We start from the raw sequence: 17845 nt of genomic DNA on the forward strand, positions 1-17845 counted from the left end.
GGCCTCAAGTGATCCTCCTGCCTTGGCCTCCCAAAGTGATGGGATTGCATGTGTAAGCCATCATGCCTGGCTAAGGCTCCTTCGTAAGAGCAAAGCTTACCCAAAGGGCCTGATTATCATCTTATTGAGATATCTTTAAGAGGATTAGGTATCACTTACACTTAACAAACTAATAGTTTTTCTCTGCCAGGTATACAAACACTTCATCTGTGTAGCATAGATGCTCTAAATACACACAAAGATAGAACTGTGTTGTCAAATTAGTTACGTGAACTGGGGAAAGCTCTGTGCTTTGGTTGCTGCAGCTGCAAATTTTGGATTTTTAACAGAATCTACCTCATAGGGTTGTTAGAAAGATTTTCTGTCAACTTAAACAGTGCCTGACACACTATGATAACAGTTAGCATCATTCCTATGAATTTTAGGAGTGCCTTCCAGATCACACTCTCAGCAACATAGAAACTACAGGTGCTGGCCGGCACAGTGGCTCATGCCTGTAATGCCAGCTCTTTGGGAGGCCGAGGTGGGTGGATCATGAGGTCAGGAGTTCGAGACAAGCCTGGCCAATATGGAGAACCCCATCTCTAGTAAAAATACAAAAAAAACTAGCCTGGTCTGGCATGGTTGCACACACCTGTAGTCCCCACTATTCAGGAAGCTGAGGCAGGAAAATTGCTTGAACCAAGAAGGTGGGGGTTGTAGTAAGCCGAGATTGCGCCACTGCACTCCAGCCTGAGCAATAGAGGAAGACTCTGTCTCACAAAACAAAACAAAACACAGGTACTCTTTCCTCTTCCCTGAAGCACCAAGCGTGGCACTGCATGGACTGGTGAAGAACTGTCACCTCTAACATTGCACATGGTCAGCTATTGAGTAGATACCACTTGCCAAATTCCTATTCAAAAGCAACAGAAAATAGTTAAAATGTAGGTATGAATGTGAGCTAGGTATGAATGTACAGACCTTAAAACCATGTAGTAGGCAGATAACACACAAAATGGGTACTATTCCTTTAGGAAAGACCAGAAAAGAAGGCAAGTAGAGATGGGTATTAAACTACCAGGGAAGTTAGAATGCCTCAGACCAGAACACAGAGGAGATAAAAAAAATAGACAGACATAAATAAGTTGAGATTTCTTCTCTTTAGTTAATCTGCACTGGAGAAAAAATTATAATAGAAATATTCAGATTAATGACAATACTAAAGTTATTAAAAGGGAGGATATAGAACAACAACAATAAAAAATAATGTTTAGCATTCTAAACAACCTGACCACCTAAACAAGTCTGAAATCTACTGAGAGGAGTAGCCAGAAGAAAGTCACAGAGGAACAGATTCTTTTGTACTGTGAAACAGCGAGTGCTCTGAGAGGGAAATGCTCCGTCAAGCAACGATGGAGAACAGCAGGTTACTGATTCCTGTAGGAAGTGAGGAAAGCCACGTAGGAAGAGCTGTCACTCACAATGGAGAACTCTGGTGAGGAGAAGTACAGGGGGGAAGAAGGCTCATACTAAAACAATTATTTCATCATCTTAAATATAACAATTCCTTTCTTTATAGAAAGTTGGTACTCTTTTAGCTCCAACTTCAGACTTCTTGAATGAATGAATGAGAAAGAGAGAGAGAGAACACACTCTTGCTTCCAAAGGAGAAAATGTGCTTCAGGAAAGAAACAATGGGGAGACAATTATGGAAAAGGGAATGCAGATGAAATGAAGAAATGACTGAACAACATCAGGAACTCAGAGAAACCTCTCAAGCCAAAGAATAAGAGGCTATGAGTTTGGAAGCCAGGCTTTTCCATGCCCTCACAGTGGAGGACAGCTGCTGGAAGAGGGCACAGGTGGCCATCTGTACCTGATCATATTCATACAGGGTTTGAAAGTCCTTCTCTTCAATGAGCTTTTTCACTTTTTCCACATCCATGTTTTCTATCCTGTAGTTGAGGTCCCCCAGCCACAAGATCACACTGTGAGGGCAGAGCACAAAGGTAACAGGGTTTAGGAGGAACTTTAACCCAACCTACCCAGGGTGCTTCTGATGAAAGGCCCATGAGGCTCAGCCTCTTGGGAGGTGAGTGGGGAAATGGCTCAACTGTTCAGGAATTTTTTTTCTCTTGCCATCCCATTTAATACTCTAATGTGATGCTTGCTTGTGATAATTGTATCTTGGTCTAAGCTCCTTATAATAGCCTTGTGTTCTCCCTAACTATTTTATTTCTGTAGGTTGGAAAGACAGTCTGATAAGATCTGAAAAATAGTAATTTACCCCATTCTTGGGAAGAAGGAAAAAAGATCAAAAATTGAGAGTCATGACAATCACCCAGGGACCCCAAACCAGATGATGCCACAATGCCACCTCTGCCTCTGTGTATACTGCAGTCCACAAAACACACTTTCAGCCTTTGTTTCTAAAGCAGAGTTCCTCTGAAACAAAGTTCAAGGCCGGGTCTGGTGGCTCACACCTGTAATCCCAGCACTTTGGGAGGCCGAGGCAGGTGGATCACAGGGTCAGAAGTTCAAGACCGGCCTGGCCAAGATAGTGAAACCCTGTCTCTTAAAAAAAAAAAGAAAACAAAGTTCAAACTTTATAGTGGAGCCTGGATTTAATCCCTACCATATCATTGGTTGGCTCTTTCTGTGCTGTTGGGTAGAGTGTAGAAGGTGTTTTATTCCTCCTGCTGCTTTGGGAAGAAGCTAACTGAAGGCTCCCTGATGACAATGTACATCTCATTAAGTCTAATACTGCTGTATCTGAAGCCAACAACCATGTCATTAGAGAATCTGCACGGCAGTACACACACACCAAAATTAATGCATCCACAAACTAAAAGCAGGCAAACTGACACATAAGCTGTGACCTCACAAACTAGGATGCTGCAGGTTCACCAGAATAGAAGAGTTCAGCTGCAAGACACTCCCTGCTAGGTTCCCTGGAACCTAGGTACCTGTAATCCCAGCACTTTGGGAAGCTAAGGCGGGTGGATCTCCTGAGGTCAGAAGTTCGAGACCAGCCTGGCTAACGTGGTGAAATCCTGTCTCTAATAAAAATACAAAAATTAGCCAGGTGTGGTGGTGTGCACCTGTAGTCCCAGCTATTCAGGAGGCTGAGGCAGGAGAATTGCTTGGACCCGGGAGGCAGAGGATGCAGTGAGCCAAGATCGTGCCACTGCACTCCAGCCTGGGCAACAAGAGCAAAACTCCACCTCAAAAAAAAAAAAAAAAAAAGTAGATATATAAAATCCTAAAACATACTTCTAAAAACTGGGTTTGATATGCTCATTCTTTGGTTTTCTTCATAATGTTGGATGTAGACAGACCAAAATTAAAATAAATCTTAAAAAAAAGAAAAAAGATAAATCTTTTTTTTTTTTTTGAGATAGAGTTTCGCTCTTGTTACCCAGGCTGGAGTGCAATGACACGATCTCGGCTCACCGCAACCTCCGCCTCCCGGGTTCAGGCAATTCTCCTGCCTCAGCCTCCTGAGTAGCTGGGATTACAGGCATGCGCCACCATGCCCAGCTGATTTTTTGTATTTTTAGTAGAGACGGGGTTTCACCATGTTGAGCAGGATGGTCTTGATCTCTTGACCTCGTGATCCACCCGCCTCGGCCTCCCAAAGTGCTGGGATTACAGGCTTGAGCCACCGTGCCCGGCCAAAAGATAAATCTTAAGCAGAACTCAGACTACAATATAACTGTGAACTGACGTTTTGTCATATTCCCTGCTCAAAATAAACTTTTCCCTCTCCTTTCCTTCCTTTCGTTTTTCCTTTCTCCTCTCCTTGCCTTTCTCTTCCCTTCCCTTTCTGTTATCTTCCTGCCTCAGCTTCCTGAATAGCTGGGATTACAGACATGCAGCAACACACCAGCTGATTTTTCAAATTTTTTGCAGAGACACTATGTTGCCCAGGCTATTCTTGAACTCCTGGGCCCTAGCAATCCCCCTGCTCAGCCTCCTAAAGTCCTGGGATAACACACACGAACCACACTGCACCCAGCCTCACTTTCTTCTTAACTACTTCTAGCTGCTATACTACAGCAGCCAAGGACTCTCATACATGTTGATAAATCAAATATTGAAAAAATAAACCTTGGTCAGATGCAGTGGCTCATGCCTGTAATCCTAGTACTTTGGGAGGACGAGGCAGATGGATCACCTGAGGTCAGGAGTTCGAGATCAGCCTGGCCAACATGGTGAAACCTCGTCTCTATGAAAAATACAAAAATTGGGCCGGGCGCGGTGGCTCAAGCCTGTAATCCCAGCACTTTGGGAGGCCGAGGCGGGTGGATCATGAGGTCGAGAGATCGAGACCGTCCTGGTCAACATGGTGAAACCCCGTCTCTACTAAAAATACAAAAAATTAGCTGGGCATGGTGGCACGTGCCTGTAATCCCAGCTACTTAGGAGGCTGAGTCAGGAGAATTGCTTGAACCCAGGAGGCGGAGGTTGCGGTGAGCTGAGGTCGCGCCATTGCACTCCAGCCTGGGTAACAAGAGCGAAACTCCGTCTCAAAAAAAAAAAAAAAAAAAGAAAAGAAAAATACAAAAATTAGCCCAGCATGGTGGCACGCACCTGTAGTCCCAGCCACTTGGGAGGCTAATGCAGGAGAATCACTTGAACCCAGGAGGTGGAGGTTACAATGAGGCAAGATAGCACCACTGCACTCCAGCCTAGTGACAGAGCAAGACTCCATTTCAAAATAAAAAAAGTAAATAAATAAACCTTATACTTTCCCAAGGACACATAATGCTTGAGAAAGACGCTGGAGTGTGCTTGCTTCTGCAGCACATATACTAAAATTGAAAGATACAAAGATGATTAGCATGGCCCCTGAGCAAGGATGACATGCAAATAACAATTTAAAAATAAAAAAAGAGAAAGGCTCTAGAGATCTGCCAGATGCTAAGTTAGGAAAGTAAAAATTTTCAAGAGATATAATCCATGTATAACCAAGAGGTGGCACTTGCCACCATTGCAGCAACGGTAAACCACCACCAGGCATCTCCCCATCAAAAGCCAGAGCCCAGAACTCTATGCATTCATGATAAATGGTATGGGGGTGGAAGCCCAGACTCACTCGTGCTTGCTGATGGTGAGAGGGGGAAGGCTTGGGTCAAGCTGATAAAACTGCATTCGAGAACAAATGTCCTTATAGTCCTGGTTCCTCCTCGCATTCTCTTCAGTGTGTGCTGCCAAGTGAGAATTCACAACACAGATGCTGGTGTTGTGGAACTGGAACCTGATCGCCACGCCTCCCTTGTTGCCCTGTGGAAAAGATCCCCAAAGAAATCCAATTCAAACTTAACTGTGTCAGTCATTTAAACCTACAGACTTTCACAATGTTTTGTCTTAATCTTTATAATAATCCTGTGAGCTTATTATCTATATTTTACAAATTAAAAAAAAACAAAACAAGAAGGCAGAATGACTAGCCAGTCAGTGGCAAAGCTGAGTCCAAAACCTAGCTCTCTCGAACTCCTGACCCCAAGTGATCCACCCACCTCGGCCTCCCAAAGTGCTGGGATTACAGTTGTGAGCCATCGCGCCAGCTCCAAAACTTAGCTCCCTCAATCCAGTGTTCTTTACACTAAATCACAGGCAAACCATATGTGCCCTCTGCCACACAAAGCTAAGCTCTTACAGAAGAACCTAAAAACAGAACCTTAATGGCCTCAAGAAGAAGAGGAAACTGCAAACCTACTATCAGCATTCTTTGTTTTCCTGGATGACCCACCATAGTTTCTGCAACATACTTCATGGGTGAAATGGGAGGATCAACTGGAGGCTCGAGTGTTGGCAAATACAAGGATAGGCACTAGTTGGTTAAATCAGCAGGCAGTTCACTAAAATGCAGTTTCTAAATAGTTTGCTCGACTGAGTCCTGCTTGAGCATATGATTCATCTTGGAATACTGGCACCTTCAAACTGGGACATGTGTAGTCACTGTGTCATCAGAAGCAGTCAATACCTCAGGAGTTAAGGTCCTCAATGTGCCAAACATATCAATCAAGGACTCACCATCCTGCCCATGATTCCTGTCCCCACAGTCTCAGCTTCCACTTCTGAGATATATGCTGCATGCTCCTGTTTGACATATAACAGCAGCATAATCCCAACCAGTCGGATGAGCTTCACCTGGAAATGAGAGACATGGCATTAAATAGAAGTTGCAGGGCCGGGCGCGGTGGCTTACGCCTGTAATCCCAGAACTTTGGGAGGCTGAGGCAGGTGGATCACGAGGTCAAGAGATCGAGACCATCCTGGTCAGCATGGTGAAACGCCATCTCTACTAAAAATACAAAAAATTAGCTGGGCATGGTGGCGCGTGCCTGTAATCCCAGCTACTCAGGAGGCTGAGGCAGGAGAATTGCTTGAACCCAGGAGGCGGAGGTTGCAGTGAGCCGAGATCGCGCCATTGCACTCCAGCCTGGGTAACAAGAGCGAAACTCCGTCTCAAAAAAAAAAAAAAAAAAAAGAAGTTGCAAACAGGAATAAATACCCCAAAGGAAAAGTGGTCTGGAAGCTGGCTGAGAGTATTAACACCTCTCCTTCTCCACGCTAGAACACAGGTAATCATCTGTTCAACTCACCAAGCATGCTACATGCTAACCTACGAGTGCCAATGCCCTGCATCTGTCCCACCCAGAGACACCCCTTCTGGAAGATCTGGAAATGAAAATTGCGGGATAATTAAGATTGGCTTAAGATAAAGGTCATGGGCTGGGCACGGTGGTTCACACCTGTAATCCCAGGATTTTGGGAGGCTGAGGAGGGTGGATCACGAGGTCAGAGGATCGAGACCGTCCTGGCCAACGTGGTGAAACCCTGTCTCTACTAAAATACAAAAAGTTAGCCATGCATGGTGACGTGCACATGTAATCCCAGCTGCTTGGGAGGCTAAGGCAGGGGAATCGCTTGAACCCAGGAGGCGGAAGTTGCAATGAGCCGAGAGATCCCACTACTGCACTCCAGCCTGGCGACAGAGCAAGACTCCGTCTCAAAAAAAGAAAAAAGATAAAGGTCATAGAAAAGGTGAAAAATGATCCTGGAATTTCCCTGCATGGCAACATAAATGAAAAGGTCCCTGACTCCTCTCTTACCTTTGCATATTTGGCATCTGGATGAAGACCCTCTGACACAGCTTTAAACCACTCTTCCTCCTTTGGGGTATCATGAAAGAAAAAAGCTTCCTTACTCAGATCAAGCTCCTGGAACCTATTTGGAGAAGCAGCCAGTTAGAGAGTAAAGAAAAGTAATGTGCAAATGACACATTCTCGGATTGGTTTAGGTGCATAAGCCCTAGCTTTCTAGCTAAACTTCAGGACTCTCAGGAGGAAAAAATTTAAACAAACACTTAGAGCCAAGGAACTAAATGCCAAGGAACTTTCCAGGTGCTTTTGCAAACAAAACCCCATTCCTTTTCATGACCAGCCTAAGAAATAGTTCGAAGTGTCACTATTTGATATCTGTAGCCCCTAGTTCACACAAGCACCAAGTGGCAAACTAGGACTCAAACCTAGGTCTATATAAATTCTAAATTCTCGTTCTTTTCAATATACTACACAAGCTTTGCTGCCCCTCCCCACCAGTAAGGCCCAGTATAGTAATGAGAAGGTTAAAAAAAAAAAAGACTAACTAATGGAACTTTCTTTTTTTTTTTTTTTTTTTTTTGAGACAGAGTTTCGCTCTTGTTACCCAGGCTGGAGTGCAATGGCGCGATCTCGGCTCACCGCAACCTCCGCCTCCTGGGTTCAGGCAATTCTCCTGCCTCAGCCTCCCGAATAGCTGGGATTACAGGCACGTGCCACCATGCCCAGCTAATTTTTTGTATTTTTAGTAGAGACGGGGTTTCACTATGTTGACCGGGATGGTCTCGATCTCTCGACCTCGTGATCCATCCGCCTCGGCCTCCCAAAGTGCTGGGATTACAGGCTTGAGCCACCGCGCCCGGCCAACTAATGGAACTTTCTTCAGGTAACCTCCCTTCTCTGGCAAAAGACATTTTTGCTTTGTAACCAAAAAAGGATTGAACGTCTAAGCAATAAAGTTCAATTCAGGATGCACTGAGTTCAGGATGCAATTCAGTGTTTTAACAGAAGATTACACTAAAAATTAAGTATTAGCATTTAAATGCCAAGCACTTCACTTTAACAGTGGCAGGCATTTGCTTGCCATGAGGAAGAACATCAAACAGGGAAGCAGCTGTTCTAAGCACCTGTTCATTTTTCAAATCCTTCACCTGCTGTGAAGACCCATCCTCAACCTCAGTTCTGCGTGCTTGAAGATGGAGACAAGAAGAGAAGAGAAGCACTCACCCTACACAATAGACATCTGGGGCCTCGATACCTTCGCTCAGCCAGGGCCGGAGGCATTCTTTGGGGGACTGTCCATTTACATTGTATGTTCCCACAAAAAACCTGTCACCAAAGAGAAAGAAGTAGTGACTGCAAATCACTATGGAGATTACAGGAGAAAGCATTTTATGCTGATTTATGCTGGTTTTAGTCTCTGTGGAGCAGCATTTTAAGACATAAAAAATATCATTTCTAAGCTGGGCGTGGTGGCTCACGCCTGTAATCCCAGCACTTTGGGAGGCTGAGGCGGGTGGATCACGAGGTCAAGAGATCGAGACCATCCTGGTCAACATAGTGAAACCCCGTCTCTACTAAAAATACAAAAAATTAGCTGGGCATAGTGGCACATGCCTGTAATCCCAGCTACTCAGGAGGTTGAGGCAGGAGAATTGCCTGAACCCAGGAGGCGGAGGTTGCGGTGAGCCGAGATCGTACCATTGCACTCCAGCCTGGGTAACAAGAGCAAAACTCCGTCTCAAAAAAATATATATATATAAATATCATTTCTAGATCAGGACTGAAGCACCAAGGGGTGACTTGTGGTCTGTTATGGTATCTGCTGCTTTTGTGAGAACAATTTCAACAGTATAGGCCTATTCTGAACATTCCTACTTTCTTTAAATGGCCATTATCCAGCCATTATCTGCATAATTCTTTGCCTTGTATATACTAATGAAATGAAAAACTGAAAAGTGCTTTGGTAATTACTTTTGGCAAGAAAGCAACAACAGTGTTCAAAAGGCTACTTCTTCACCATAATTCACAGTTTATATCGCTAGAAACAATGTTATTTTATCTATAGTCCAATGCAATGATTCTGAAAGATCTAGCAGAATCCCACAACCTTTATTCATTTAGCTTTTAGTAATCTTGCCTAAAAAGATTGCCAAACACCAGCTAACTTCGTTTTACTAATTTCACTCTAAATGACTTTCTTCAAAGGCCCAGAATGACAAAGGGATACAGAACCTTGGAGGGATACATAAGAATCACTGGGCTGGGCGTGGTGGCTCACACTTATAATCTCAACATTTTGGGAGGCCAAGGCAGGAGGACTGCTCGAGCCCAGGAGCTTGAGATCTGCATGGGCAACATAGTGAGACACTGTCTCTACAAAACTTAAAAAATATGGCCGGGCACGGTGGCTCAAGCCTGTAATCCCAGCACTTTGGGAGGCCGAGGCGGGTGGATCACGAGGTCAAGAGATCGAGGCCATCCTGGTCAACATGGTGAAACCCCGTCTCTACTAAAAATACAAAAAATTAGCTGGGCATGGTGGCGTGTGCCTGTAATCCCAGCTACTCAGGAGGCTGAGGCAGGAGAATTGCCTGAACCCAGGAGGAGGAGGTTGTGGTGAACCGAGATCGCACCATTGCACACTCCAGCCTGGGTAACAAGAGCAAAACTCCGTCTCAAAAAACAACAACAACAACAACAACAACAACAACAACAAAAAAAAAAAAAAAAACTTAAAAAATTAGCTAGGCTGGGCAGGGCGCAGTGGCTCAAGCCTGTAATCCCAGTACTTTGGGAGGCCAAGGCGGGTGGATCACGAGGTCAAGAAATCGAGACCAACCTGGTCAACATGGTGAAACCCCGTCTCTACTAAAAAATACAAAAAAATCAGCTGGGCATGGTGGTGCGTGCCTGTAATCCCAGCTACTCAGGAGGCTGAGGCAGGAGAATTGCTTGAACCCAGGAGGCGGAGGTTGCGGTGAGCCGAGATTGAGCCATTGCACTCCAGCCTGGGTAACAAGAGCGAAACTCCGTCTCAAAAAAAAAAAAAAAATTAGCTAGGCATAGTGGTATACCCATGTGTATTACCAGCTACTCCAGCAGCTGAGGTGTAAGGGTTACTTGAGCCTGGGAGGTTGAGGCTGCAGTGAGCTGTGATTGAGTCACTGCACTCCATCCTGGGAAACAAAGCGAGACCTTGTCTCAAAAAGATAAAACGTTAAAAAAAAAAAAAAAAGGAAGAATCATGATGGTGCTCCTTCTTCTGTACCAATTTGTCTCTGCAAATATTTCTGTAACTAACTGCAAGTTGTAACTATCTGCAAGTTGTGTCATTCTCACTATACCACAGTGCCCACCTAGAAAGAGCACAGAATAAATGCCTGTTAGTAAACAGTGCATAAAATCACTCATTTCAAAAATGAGGGGAGAGATTCTATACAAGAGCATAACTCCAAATCCGGGTATAGGAGGAAGTGCTCAAATTCCAGAGAGCCAAATGATCATTCTGGGGCAAGGCATGGTGGCTCATGCCTGTAATCCCAGCACTTTGGGAGGCTGAGGCGGGTAGATCACCTGAGGTCAGGAGGTTGAGACCAGCCTGGCCAACTGGCGAAATATCATCTCTGCTAAAAATACAAAAATCAGCCAGGCATGGTGGTGCATGCCTGTAATCCCAACTACTCGGGAGGCTGAGGCAGAGAAGTCACTTGAACCCTGAAGGCAGAGGTTGCAGTGAGCAGAGATTGTGCCACTGCACTTCAGCCTGGGCAACAGAGCAAGACTCCATCTCAAATAAATAAATAAATAAATAAATAAATAAATAAATAAATAAATCATTCTGTTCTGAAAACATCCTAAGACCCAGCAGTTAGCTACCTGAAGTTCTGGACGTAGGTATAATCTTCTTCTTTCTGTAGTAGATGTGATTTCACAATTGTATCTCGCAGTCCAAACTTCTGCATGGATAAAATATGAGCCTTGTCTGAGACTGTGATAGTGGAGGACCGAACCATGTCAGTAATTTGGGACTTGGATTTATTCTGTCTGGAAAAATAAAAATATTTTTTTCATATGTGGATGAGTCCCCATGGCAAAATGAAAGAATGAAAAGCTAAAAGATCCCATCTAAGTCACAGAAGACTAAAGGAGGCCAAAGTAAAATTTATTTACTAAAATAACACTATTTCTATGTGGAATTAGGTAAATTTATATTTTGTTGATTATATAATATATTGGTCTGGAGACTTTCCTGATAATAGAGTCACAGAATTTCAGACCAGAGGGGCACCTTAAAGATAATCCAATTCCCTCAGTTCCAAATGAGAAAAATGAAACCCAGTGTCATCACCCACATATATGGTAGCAGAATATGGGATTAGAACATGGAATTGACAGGTGGGTGCAATGGCTCACGCCTGTAATCCCAGCACTTTGGGAGGTCGAAGCAGGTGGATCACTTGAGGCTGAGAGTTCAAGACCAACTTGGCCAACATGGCGAAATCCCATCTCTACCAAAAATACAAAAATGAGTCGGGTGTGGTGGTGCATGCCTATAATCCCAGGTGCTCGAGAGGCTGAGGCAGGAGAACCACTTGAACCTGGGAGGCACAGGCTGTAGTGACAGGGTAACAAAGTGAGACTCTGTCTCAAAAAAAAAAAAAAGAGAGAGAAAAAAAACTATAGAACCCTCTAGATCCTTTGACTTGATCATTCTATTATGTACATCTATTCCACAGGAATAATCCAAAATAAAAGGAAGCCAATAAAAATTTACATTTCATTATTATTTGCGTTATACTGTATTTATAGTCATAACTAAAATACTGACACAAGTGTTTTATCTTCACCAAACAGATCCTGGAGACATTCAGTAGGGGGCACTGGAGTACAGACTTCAGATATTTTATAACACACCTCAGGTGTGGGTAGGGAAAAAATAAATAAAAAAGGAAAAAAGCCACTTCAGGCCGGGCGCGGTGGCTCAAGCCTGTAATCCCAGCACTTTGGGAGGCCGAGGCGGGTGGATCACGAGGTCGAGAGATCGAGACCATCCTGGTCAACATAGTGAAACCCCGTCTCTACTAAAAATACAAAAAACTAGCTGGGCGTGGTGGCGCGTGCCTGTAATCCCAGCTACTCAGGAGGCTGAGGCAGGAGAATTGCCTGAGCCCAGGAGGCGGAGGTTGCAGTGAGCCGAGATCGCGCCATTGCACTCCAGCCTGGGTAACACGAGCGAAACTCCGTCTCAAAAAAAAAAAAAAAAAAGCCACTTCAGAGTCAGGAAATGCCTAAAAGAATGAAAGAGTGAAATCAAACATTTCTAATCTACATTTTCAAGGGAGGGTTAGACTGCCAGTTTCAAATCCTAGGTTGGCCACTTGCTAATTCTGGGACCTTAGTTGAGTTATATAATTTCTCATCATCTGAGTTTCTTTAATTGTAAAACAGAAAAAAGTACTTACCTCTTAGGCTAAAATAAGATAGTCCAAATAAGAGCAGGGTGCCTGGCAGTAAGTGCAAATAAATGTTAGGTATAATTAAGAACATTCCCGGCCGGGCGCGGCGGCTCACGCCTGTAATCCTAGCACTTTGGGAGGCCGAGGTGGGTGGATCACCTGAGGTCAGGAGTTCAAGACCAGCCTGGCCATCATGGTGAGACTCCACCTTAAAATAAATAAATAAATAAATAAAAAGAACATTTCCTAGGCTAGCCACCCTGGAATGACTTACATTATGCCCAGTAATGGTCTCAGTACTATGAGGAGAACCTCAGTCCTACAAGAGACAAATGAAGGGAGAGTTGCATTACCTTGGTGGCAAGCTTTCTGGTTTATCTTGATCACTGGAGTTTTGGTCCATAGGCAGTCCCTTCCCATTTGGCCTCAAACCATCAAAGTTAGAACCACCTAAAGGGAAGGAGAAGGAATTAAAATATACATACATAGGCTGGGCATAGTGACTCATGCCTGTAATCCCAGCACTTCAGGAAGCCGAGGCGGATGGATCACCTGAGGTCAGGAGTTTGAGACCAGCCTGACCAACATGGAGAAACTCCATCTCTACTAAAAATGCAAAATTAGCTGGGTGTGGTATCTCAAGTCTCTAATCCCAACTACTTGGGAGGCTGAGGCAGGAAAATTGCTTGTACCTGGAAGGCGGAGGTTATGGTAAGCCGAGATCACGCCATTGCACTCCAGCCTGGGCAACAACGGCAAAACTCCATCTCAAAAATTAATTAATTAATTAAAATAAAATATACATATATATGCTTCAATATACAGACAACAGCTTCACAAATTGTAGTCTAGGAATTATTGGTAGTCCACATATTGCTTGGAAAAGACTATGCTGACGTCTGGACAAAGTCCCACAGATCATACGCAGAAGGAGAAAAAAGTATTTCATTTCATCTTTACTGCTGAAAATGTAACTATTACAGCTAGTCTAACTCCCTTTTCTTGGAGACAAGGTACATTATAGAAAGAATAAAACTACAAAATCTGAAAAACCTAAGTTTTATATCACCTGCTTTACTTTTTTTTTTTTTTTTTTTTTTTTTTTTTTTTTTTTTTGCGACGGAGTTTCGCTCTTGTTACCCAGGCTGGAGTGCAATGGCGCGATCTCGGCTCACCGCAACCTCCGCCTCCTGGGTTCAGGCAATTCTCCTGCCTCAGCCTCCTGAGTAGCTGGGATTACAGGCACACACCACCATGCCAAGCTAATTTTTTTTTGTATTTTAGTAGAGACGGGGTTTCACCATGTTGACCAGGATGGTCTCCATCTCTTGACCTCGTGATCCACCCGCCTCGGCCTCCCAAAGTGCTGGGATTACAGGTTTGAGCCACCGCACCCGGCAAATCACCTGCTTTACTATTTATTGACCTTCTGGCTTTGGAAAAGCCATCTAACCTCTCTTAATCTCAATAATTTGACCTGTCCTGCCTTCTTTACAGGTTTACTGTAGGATCAACTGAGTTGACATGTGAATAGGCACTTTAAAAGCTACACAACACATTATAAAACATAATATAGTGACTTCCTCTCCAAAGAGGAGAAAGGCAAGGGTCAGAGATTAAAACCAGAAATAGTCTAAGTGCTCTAGAAAATGAGAAGCGCTTGTCATTGTTAACAAATTGTCTTGAAAACCAAAGAGCCCAAGGGCCCAATCCAGAAATATTTTGGGAAAGTCATTAAACCAAGATAAACCTGGAAAGGAAAATTAATCTGCCCATAGGTTCTCTGCTCTTTAAAAGCCAGATCTCTTGTAAACAGGGAACAACATGAAGAGGTCACAGAGAGATGTGATTTTAATACCCAAGTTATGGGAAGGAGCTCTGGAGGAATGAAACATCACTCAAGAATTTTGCTCTAAAGACTATTTATTACTAAACATGGATTTCTTAACCATGCATTCACATGAACCAGAAAAACGAACTTTTGAAAAAAAAAAAAAGCACAATCATTTGAAACATGAAAATAATCACACTTCAATGCCTCCAATCACTAAATCCTATAGACTGAATATTTATACCCCTGCCCAAAGTCTTACGTTGAAATCCTAACCCCCAAGATAATGTACTAGGAGGTGTGGCCTTTGTGAGACGTGAGGTGTTTAGGTCACAAGGGTGGAGCTTTCATGATTAGGATTAGTGCCCTTATAAGGGCTGAGGAGACCAGAGTTCCTCCTTTTGCTATGTGAGAGCACAGTGAAAAGACAGCTGCCACTAAGCCAGAAAGCAGACCCTCACCAGACACTGAACCTGCCAGCACCTTGATCTTAGACTTCTCAGCCTCTAAAACTGTGAAAAATAAATATCTGCTTTTGTTTTGTGGGGTTTTTTTTTTTCTGTATTCTTTTTTTTTTTTTGAGACGGAGTTTCGCTCTTGTTACTCAGGCTGGAGTGCAATGGCGCGATCTCGGCTCACCGCAACCTCTGCCTCCTGGGTTCAGGCAATTCTCCTGCCTCAGCCTCCTGAGTAGCTGGGACTACAGGCACGCGCCACCATGCCCAGCTAATTTTTTGTATTTTTAGTAGAGACGGGGTTTCACCATGTTGACCAGGATGGTCTCGATCTCTCGACCTCGTGATCCACCCGCCTCGGCCTCCCAAAGTGCTGGGATTACAGGCTTGAGCCACCGCGCCCGGCCTCTGTATTCTTTTTAATTCTTTTTCTTTTTCCTTTTTTTTTGAGACAGGGTCTCCAGGCTGGAGTACAGTAGCCTGATCATGGCTCATCGTAGCCTCGACCTCCAGGGCTCATGCAATCCTCCCACCTCGGCCTCTTGGGTAGCTGGCATTACAGGCACATGCCACCATGCCCACCTTTTTGTTTTGTTTTGTTTTGTTTTGTTTTTGAGATCTGGAGTTTTGCTATGTTTCCCAGGCTGGTCTTGAACTCTTGGGCTCAAGTGATCCTCCCACCTCAGCCTCTCAAAGTGTTGGGATTACAGGTGTGAGCCACCATGCCCAGCCAAATCTCTGTTGTTTAAAAACTACCACTCTATGGTATTTTGTTATAACAGCCTATAGACTAAGGCTAAACTAAGACACCAAACTCTTTCAATTTTGCTTCCTAAATGCCTTTCAAACCAATATATTCCTATCCCCAATGTCACTGTGCTAGCCTAAGTCACCAATTTCTCCCCTGAATGACTACAAAATCTCAACTAGTTTCCCTGCCCCTTTTCTCAGCCCACCCTCTCCAACCCAATCTCTACACTGTGGCCAGAGGATTTTTTTTTTTTTTTTTAAAGTAAATTAGGGCTGGGTGTGCGGTGGCTCACACCTGTAATTCCAGAACTTTTTTTTTGAGATGGAGTTTCGCTCTTGTTACCCAGGCTGGAGTGCAATGGCGCGATCTCGGCTCACCGCAACCTCCGCCTCCTGGGTTCAGGCAATTCTCCTGCCTCAGCCTCCTGAGTAGCTGGGATCACAGGCACGTGCCACCATGCCCAGCTAATTTTTTTGTATTTTTAGTAGAGACGGGGTTTCACCATGTTGACCAGGATGGTCTCGATCTCTCGACCTTGTGATCCACCCGCCTCGGCCTCCCAAAGTGCTAGGATTACAGGCTTAAGCCACCGCGCCCGGCCTAATTCCAGAACTTTGGGAAGCCGAGCGGGCAGATCATGAGGTCAAGAGTTCAAGACCAGCCTGGCCAATATAGTGAAACCCACATCTCTACTAAAAATATACAAATTAGTCAGGTGTGGTGGCGGGCACCTGTAATCCCCGTTACTCAGGAGGCTGAGGCGGGAGAATTGTTTGAACCTGGGAGGCATAGGTTACAGTGAGCCGAGATCACGCCATTGTACTCTAGCCCAGGCAACAGAGTGAGACTCCATCTCAAAAAAATAAAAAATAAAAAGGAAATCGGATCACATTACTTTAAATCTTTTAAAGGCTTCATACTGGATAAGCCCAAATCCCTACATATGGTTGCCAAGGCTCTTGCCAGTCTGGATCCTGCCCACTGCTCCAGCCTCAATACTCACCATAGTCCTTCAGCCCCTACCTCCTTGATGCCACGCTCTAAGTATATTAAGGTTACTACAGCTATAAAAAGACCCCATCAGAAAGCAACTTCCCTCTTCCTCACTCTGCTTTATTAGGCTAACTCCTACCCATCCTGTGCCAGGGGTCAGCAAACTTTTTCTGTAAAGGGCCACAGAGTAAATACCCTGGGTTTTGCAATCATACAGTTTCTTGCAACTGTTCGACTTTGCCACTATAGTGCAAAAGCAGCTGTGAGTGTGGCTACATTCCAGTGAAATGTTATTTATAGACACTGAAATTTGAATATGATACAATTTTCACATATCACAAAACATTATTCTCTTGAATCTTTTCAAACATTTAAAAATGCATAAAATCATTCTTAGCTCATGAGCTGTAACAAAGCAGATGGCAGGTTGGATTTGGCCTATAGACTGCAGTTCACCAACTCTTGCTAGTCATATCTTAGAGGTCACTTCCTCCACAAAGCCTTCTCTAACCTCTCCTAGGCTGGTCAGATGCCCTGACATTGGTGTTTCCATAGCTCCCTGTACTCCCCATCGCAGTTTGGATTGCTGTCTATTGTAGGTGTTCTTTTCTTCCCAGTTAGACTGTAAGCTTATTGAGGACTAGACTTTGTCTGATTTATGCATCGCTGTATCACCATCGTTCGGTATACCACCCAGCACATTATAGGCGGTGCAATCATACAATTCAATATTAAATGCTCAATGTACATGAATCCCTATGTACCTATATGTTTTTCTTTTTTCTGTATTTTTTTTTTTTTTTTGAGACAGGGTCTTGCTTTGTTGCCCAGGCTAGAGTGTAGTGGCTCAAGCTTGGCTCACTGCAACCTCTGCCTCCCAGGTTCAAACAATTCTCCAGCCTCAGCCTCTGGAGCAGGTGGGATTACAGATGTGCACCACCACACCCAGGTAATTTTGTATTTTTGGTAGAGATGGGTTTCGTCATGTTGGCCAGGCTGGTCTCAAACTCCTGACCTCAGGTGATCCACCCACCTTGGCCTCCCAGTGCTGGGATTACAGGTGTGAGCCACCATGCCTGGCCCCTGTGTGCCTTATATGGTTAAATACATAATATCCAAGTTCAAGTCTGTAGCATTATTTTGGAATGTTTGAGGTAATCTTTCCATTATCTCCAAAATATAACAAAAATAAGAAAGGAGAATTAGAATAGGTTGTGTCTAGAGTTCTACTACACCATAGTTAACTTAATAATTATTTCTGGAAA

General features: G+C 44.1%; 1 protein-coding gene and 1 non-coding gene across 16 annotated transcripts in view; one reads left to right on the top strand and one right to left on the bottom strand.

The window, feature by feature from the left end:
* The window catches only part of INPP5B (inositol polyphosphate-5-phosphatase B), an 80613-nt gene that overhangs the window by 20885 nt on the left and 41883 nt on the right, over window positions 1–17845 (bottom strand). For 14 of the 15 annotated variants that reach the window (XR_012512381.1, XM_074380544.1, XM_074380543.1 and 11 more), the window contains 7 exons: window positions 12904–13000; window positions 10971–11138; window positions 8319–8420; window positions 7104–7218; window positions 6022–6138; window positions 5081–5268; window positions 1859–1970 (listed from right to left, as the gene is read on the bottom strand). Coding sequence is in view for 14 of the 15 variants with exons in the window: in XM_074380544.1 (XP_074236645.1) it covers window positions 1859–1970; window positions 5081–5268; window positions 6022–6138; window positions 7104–7218; window positions 8319–8420; window positions 10971–11138; window positions 12904–13000 (899 nt within the window). In the remaining variant the exon portion in view is untranslated. Of the gene's footprint in view, window positions 1–1858; window positions 1971–5080; window positions 5269–6021; window positions 6139–7103; window positions 7219–8318; window positions 8421–10970; window positions 11139–12903; window positions 13001–17845 lie in introns of those variants that run through there. The other variant, XM_039474294.2, reaches the window with a different exon arrangement.
* Window positions 4773–4874, top strand: LOC120366169 (U6 spliceosomal RNA). Its single transcript, XR_005580916.1, has one exon. It is a non-coding gene; the product is annotated as a U6 spliceosomal RNA (small nuclear RNA).

Source organism: Saimiri boliviensis, chromosome 11, assembly GCF_048565385.1.
Source record: "Saimiri boliviensis isolate mSaiBol1 chromosome 11, mSaiBol1.pri, whole genome shotgun sequence".
Taxonomy (NCBI): Eukaryota; Metazoa; Chordata; class Mammalia; order Primates; family Cebidae; genus Saimiri; species Saimiri boliviensis.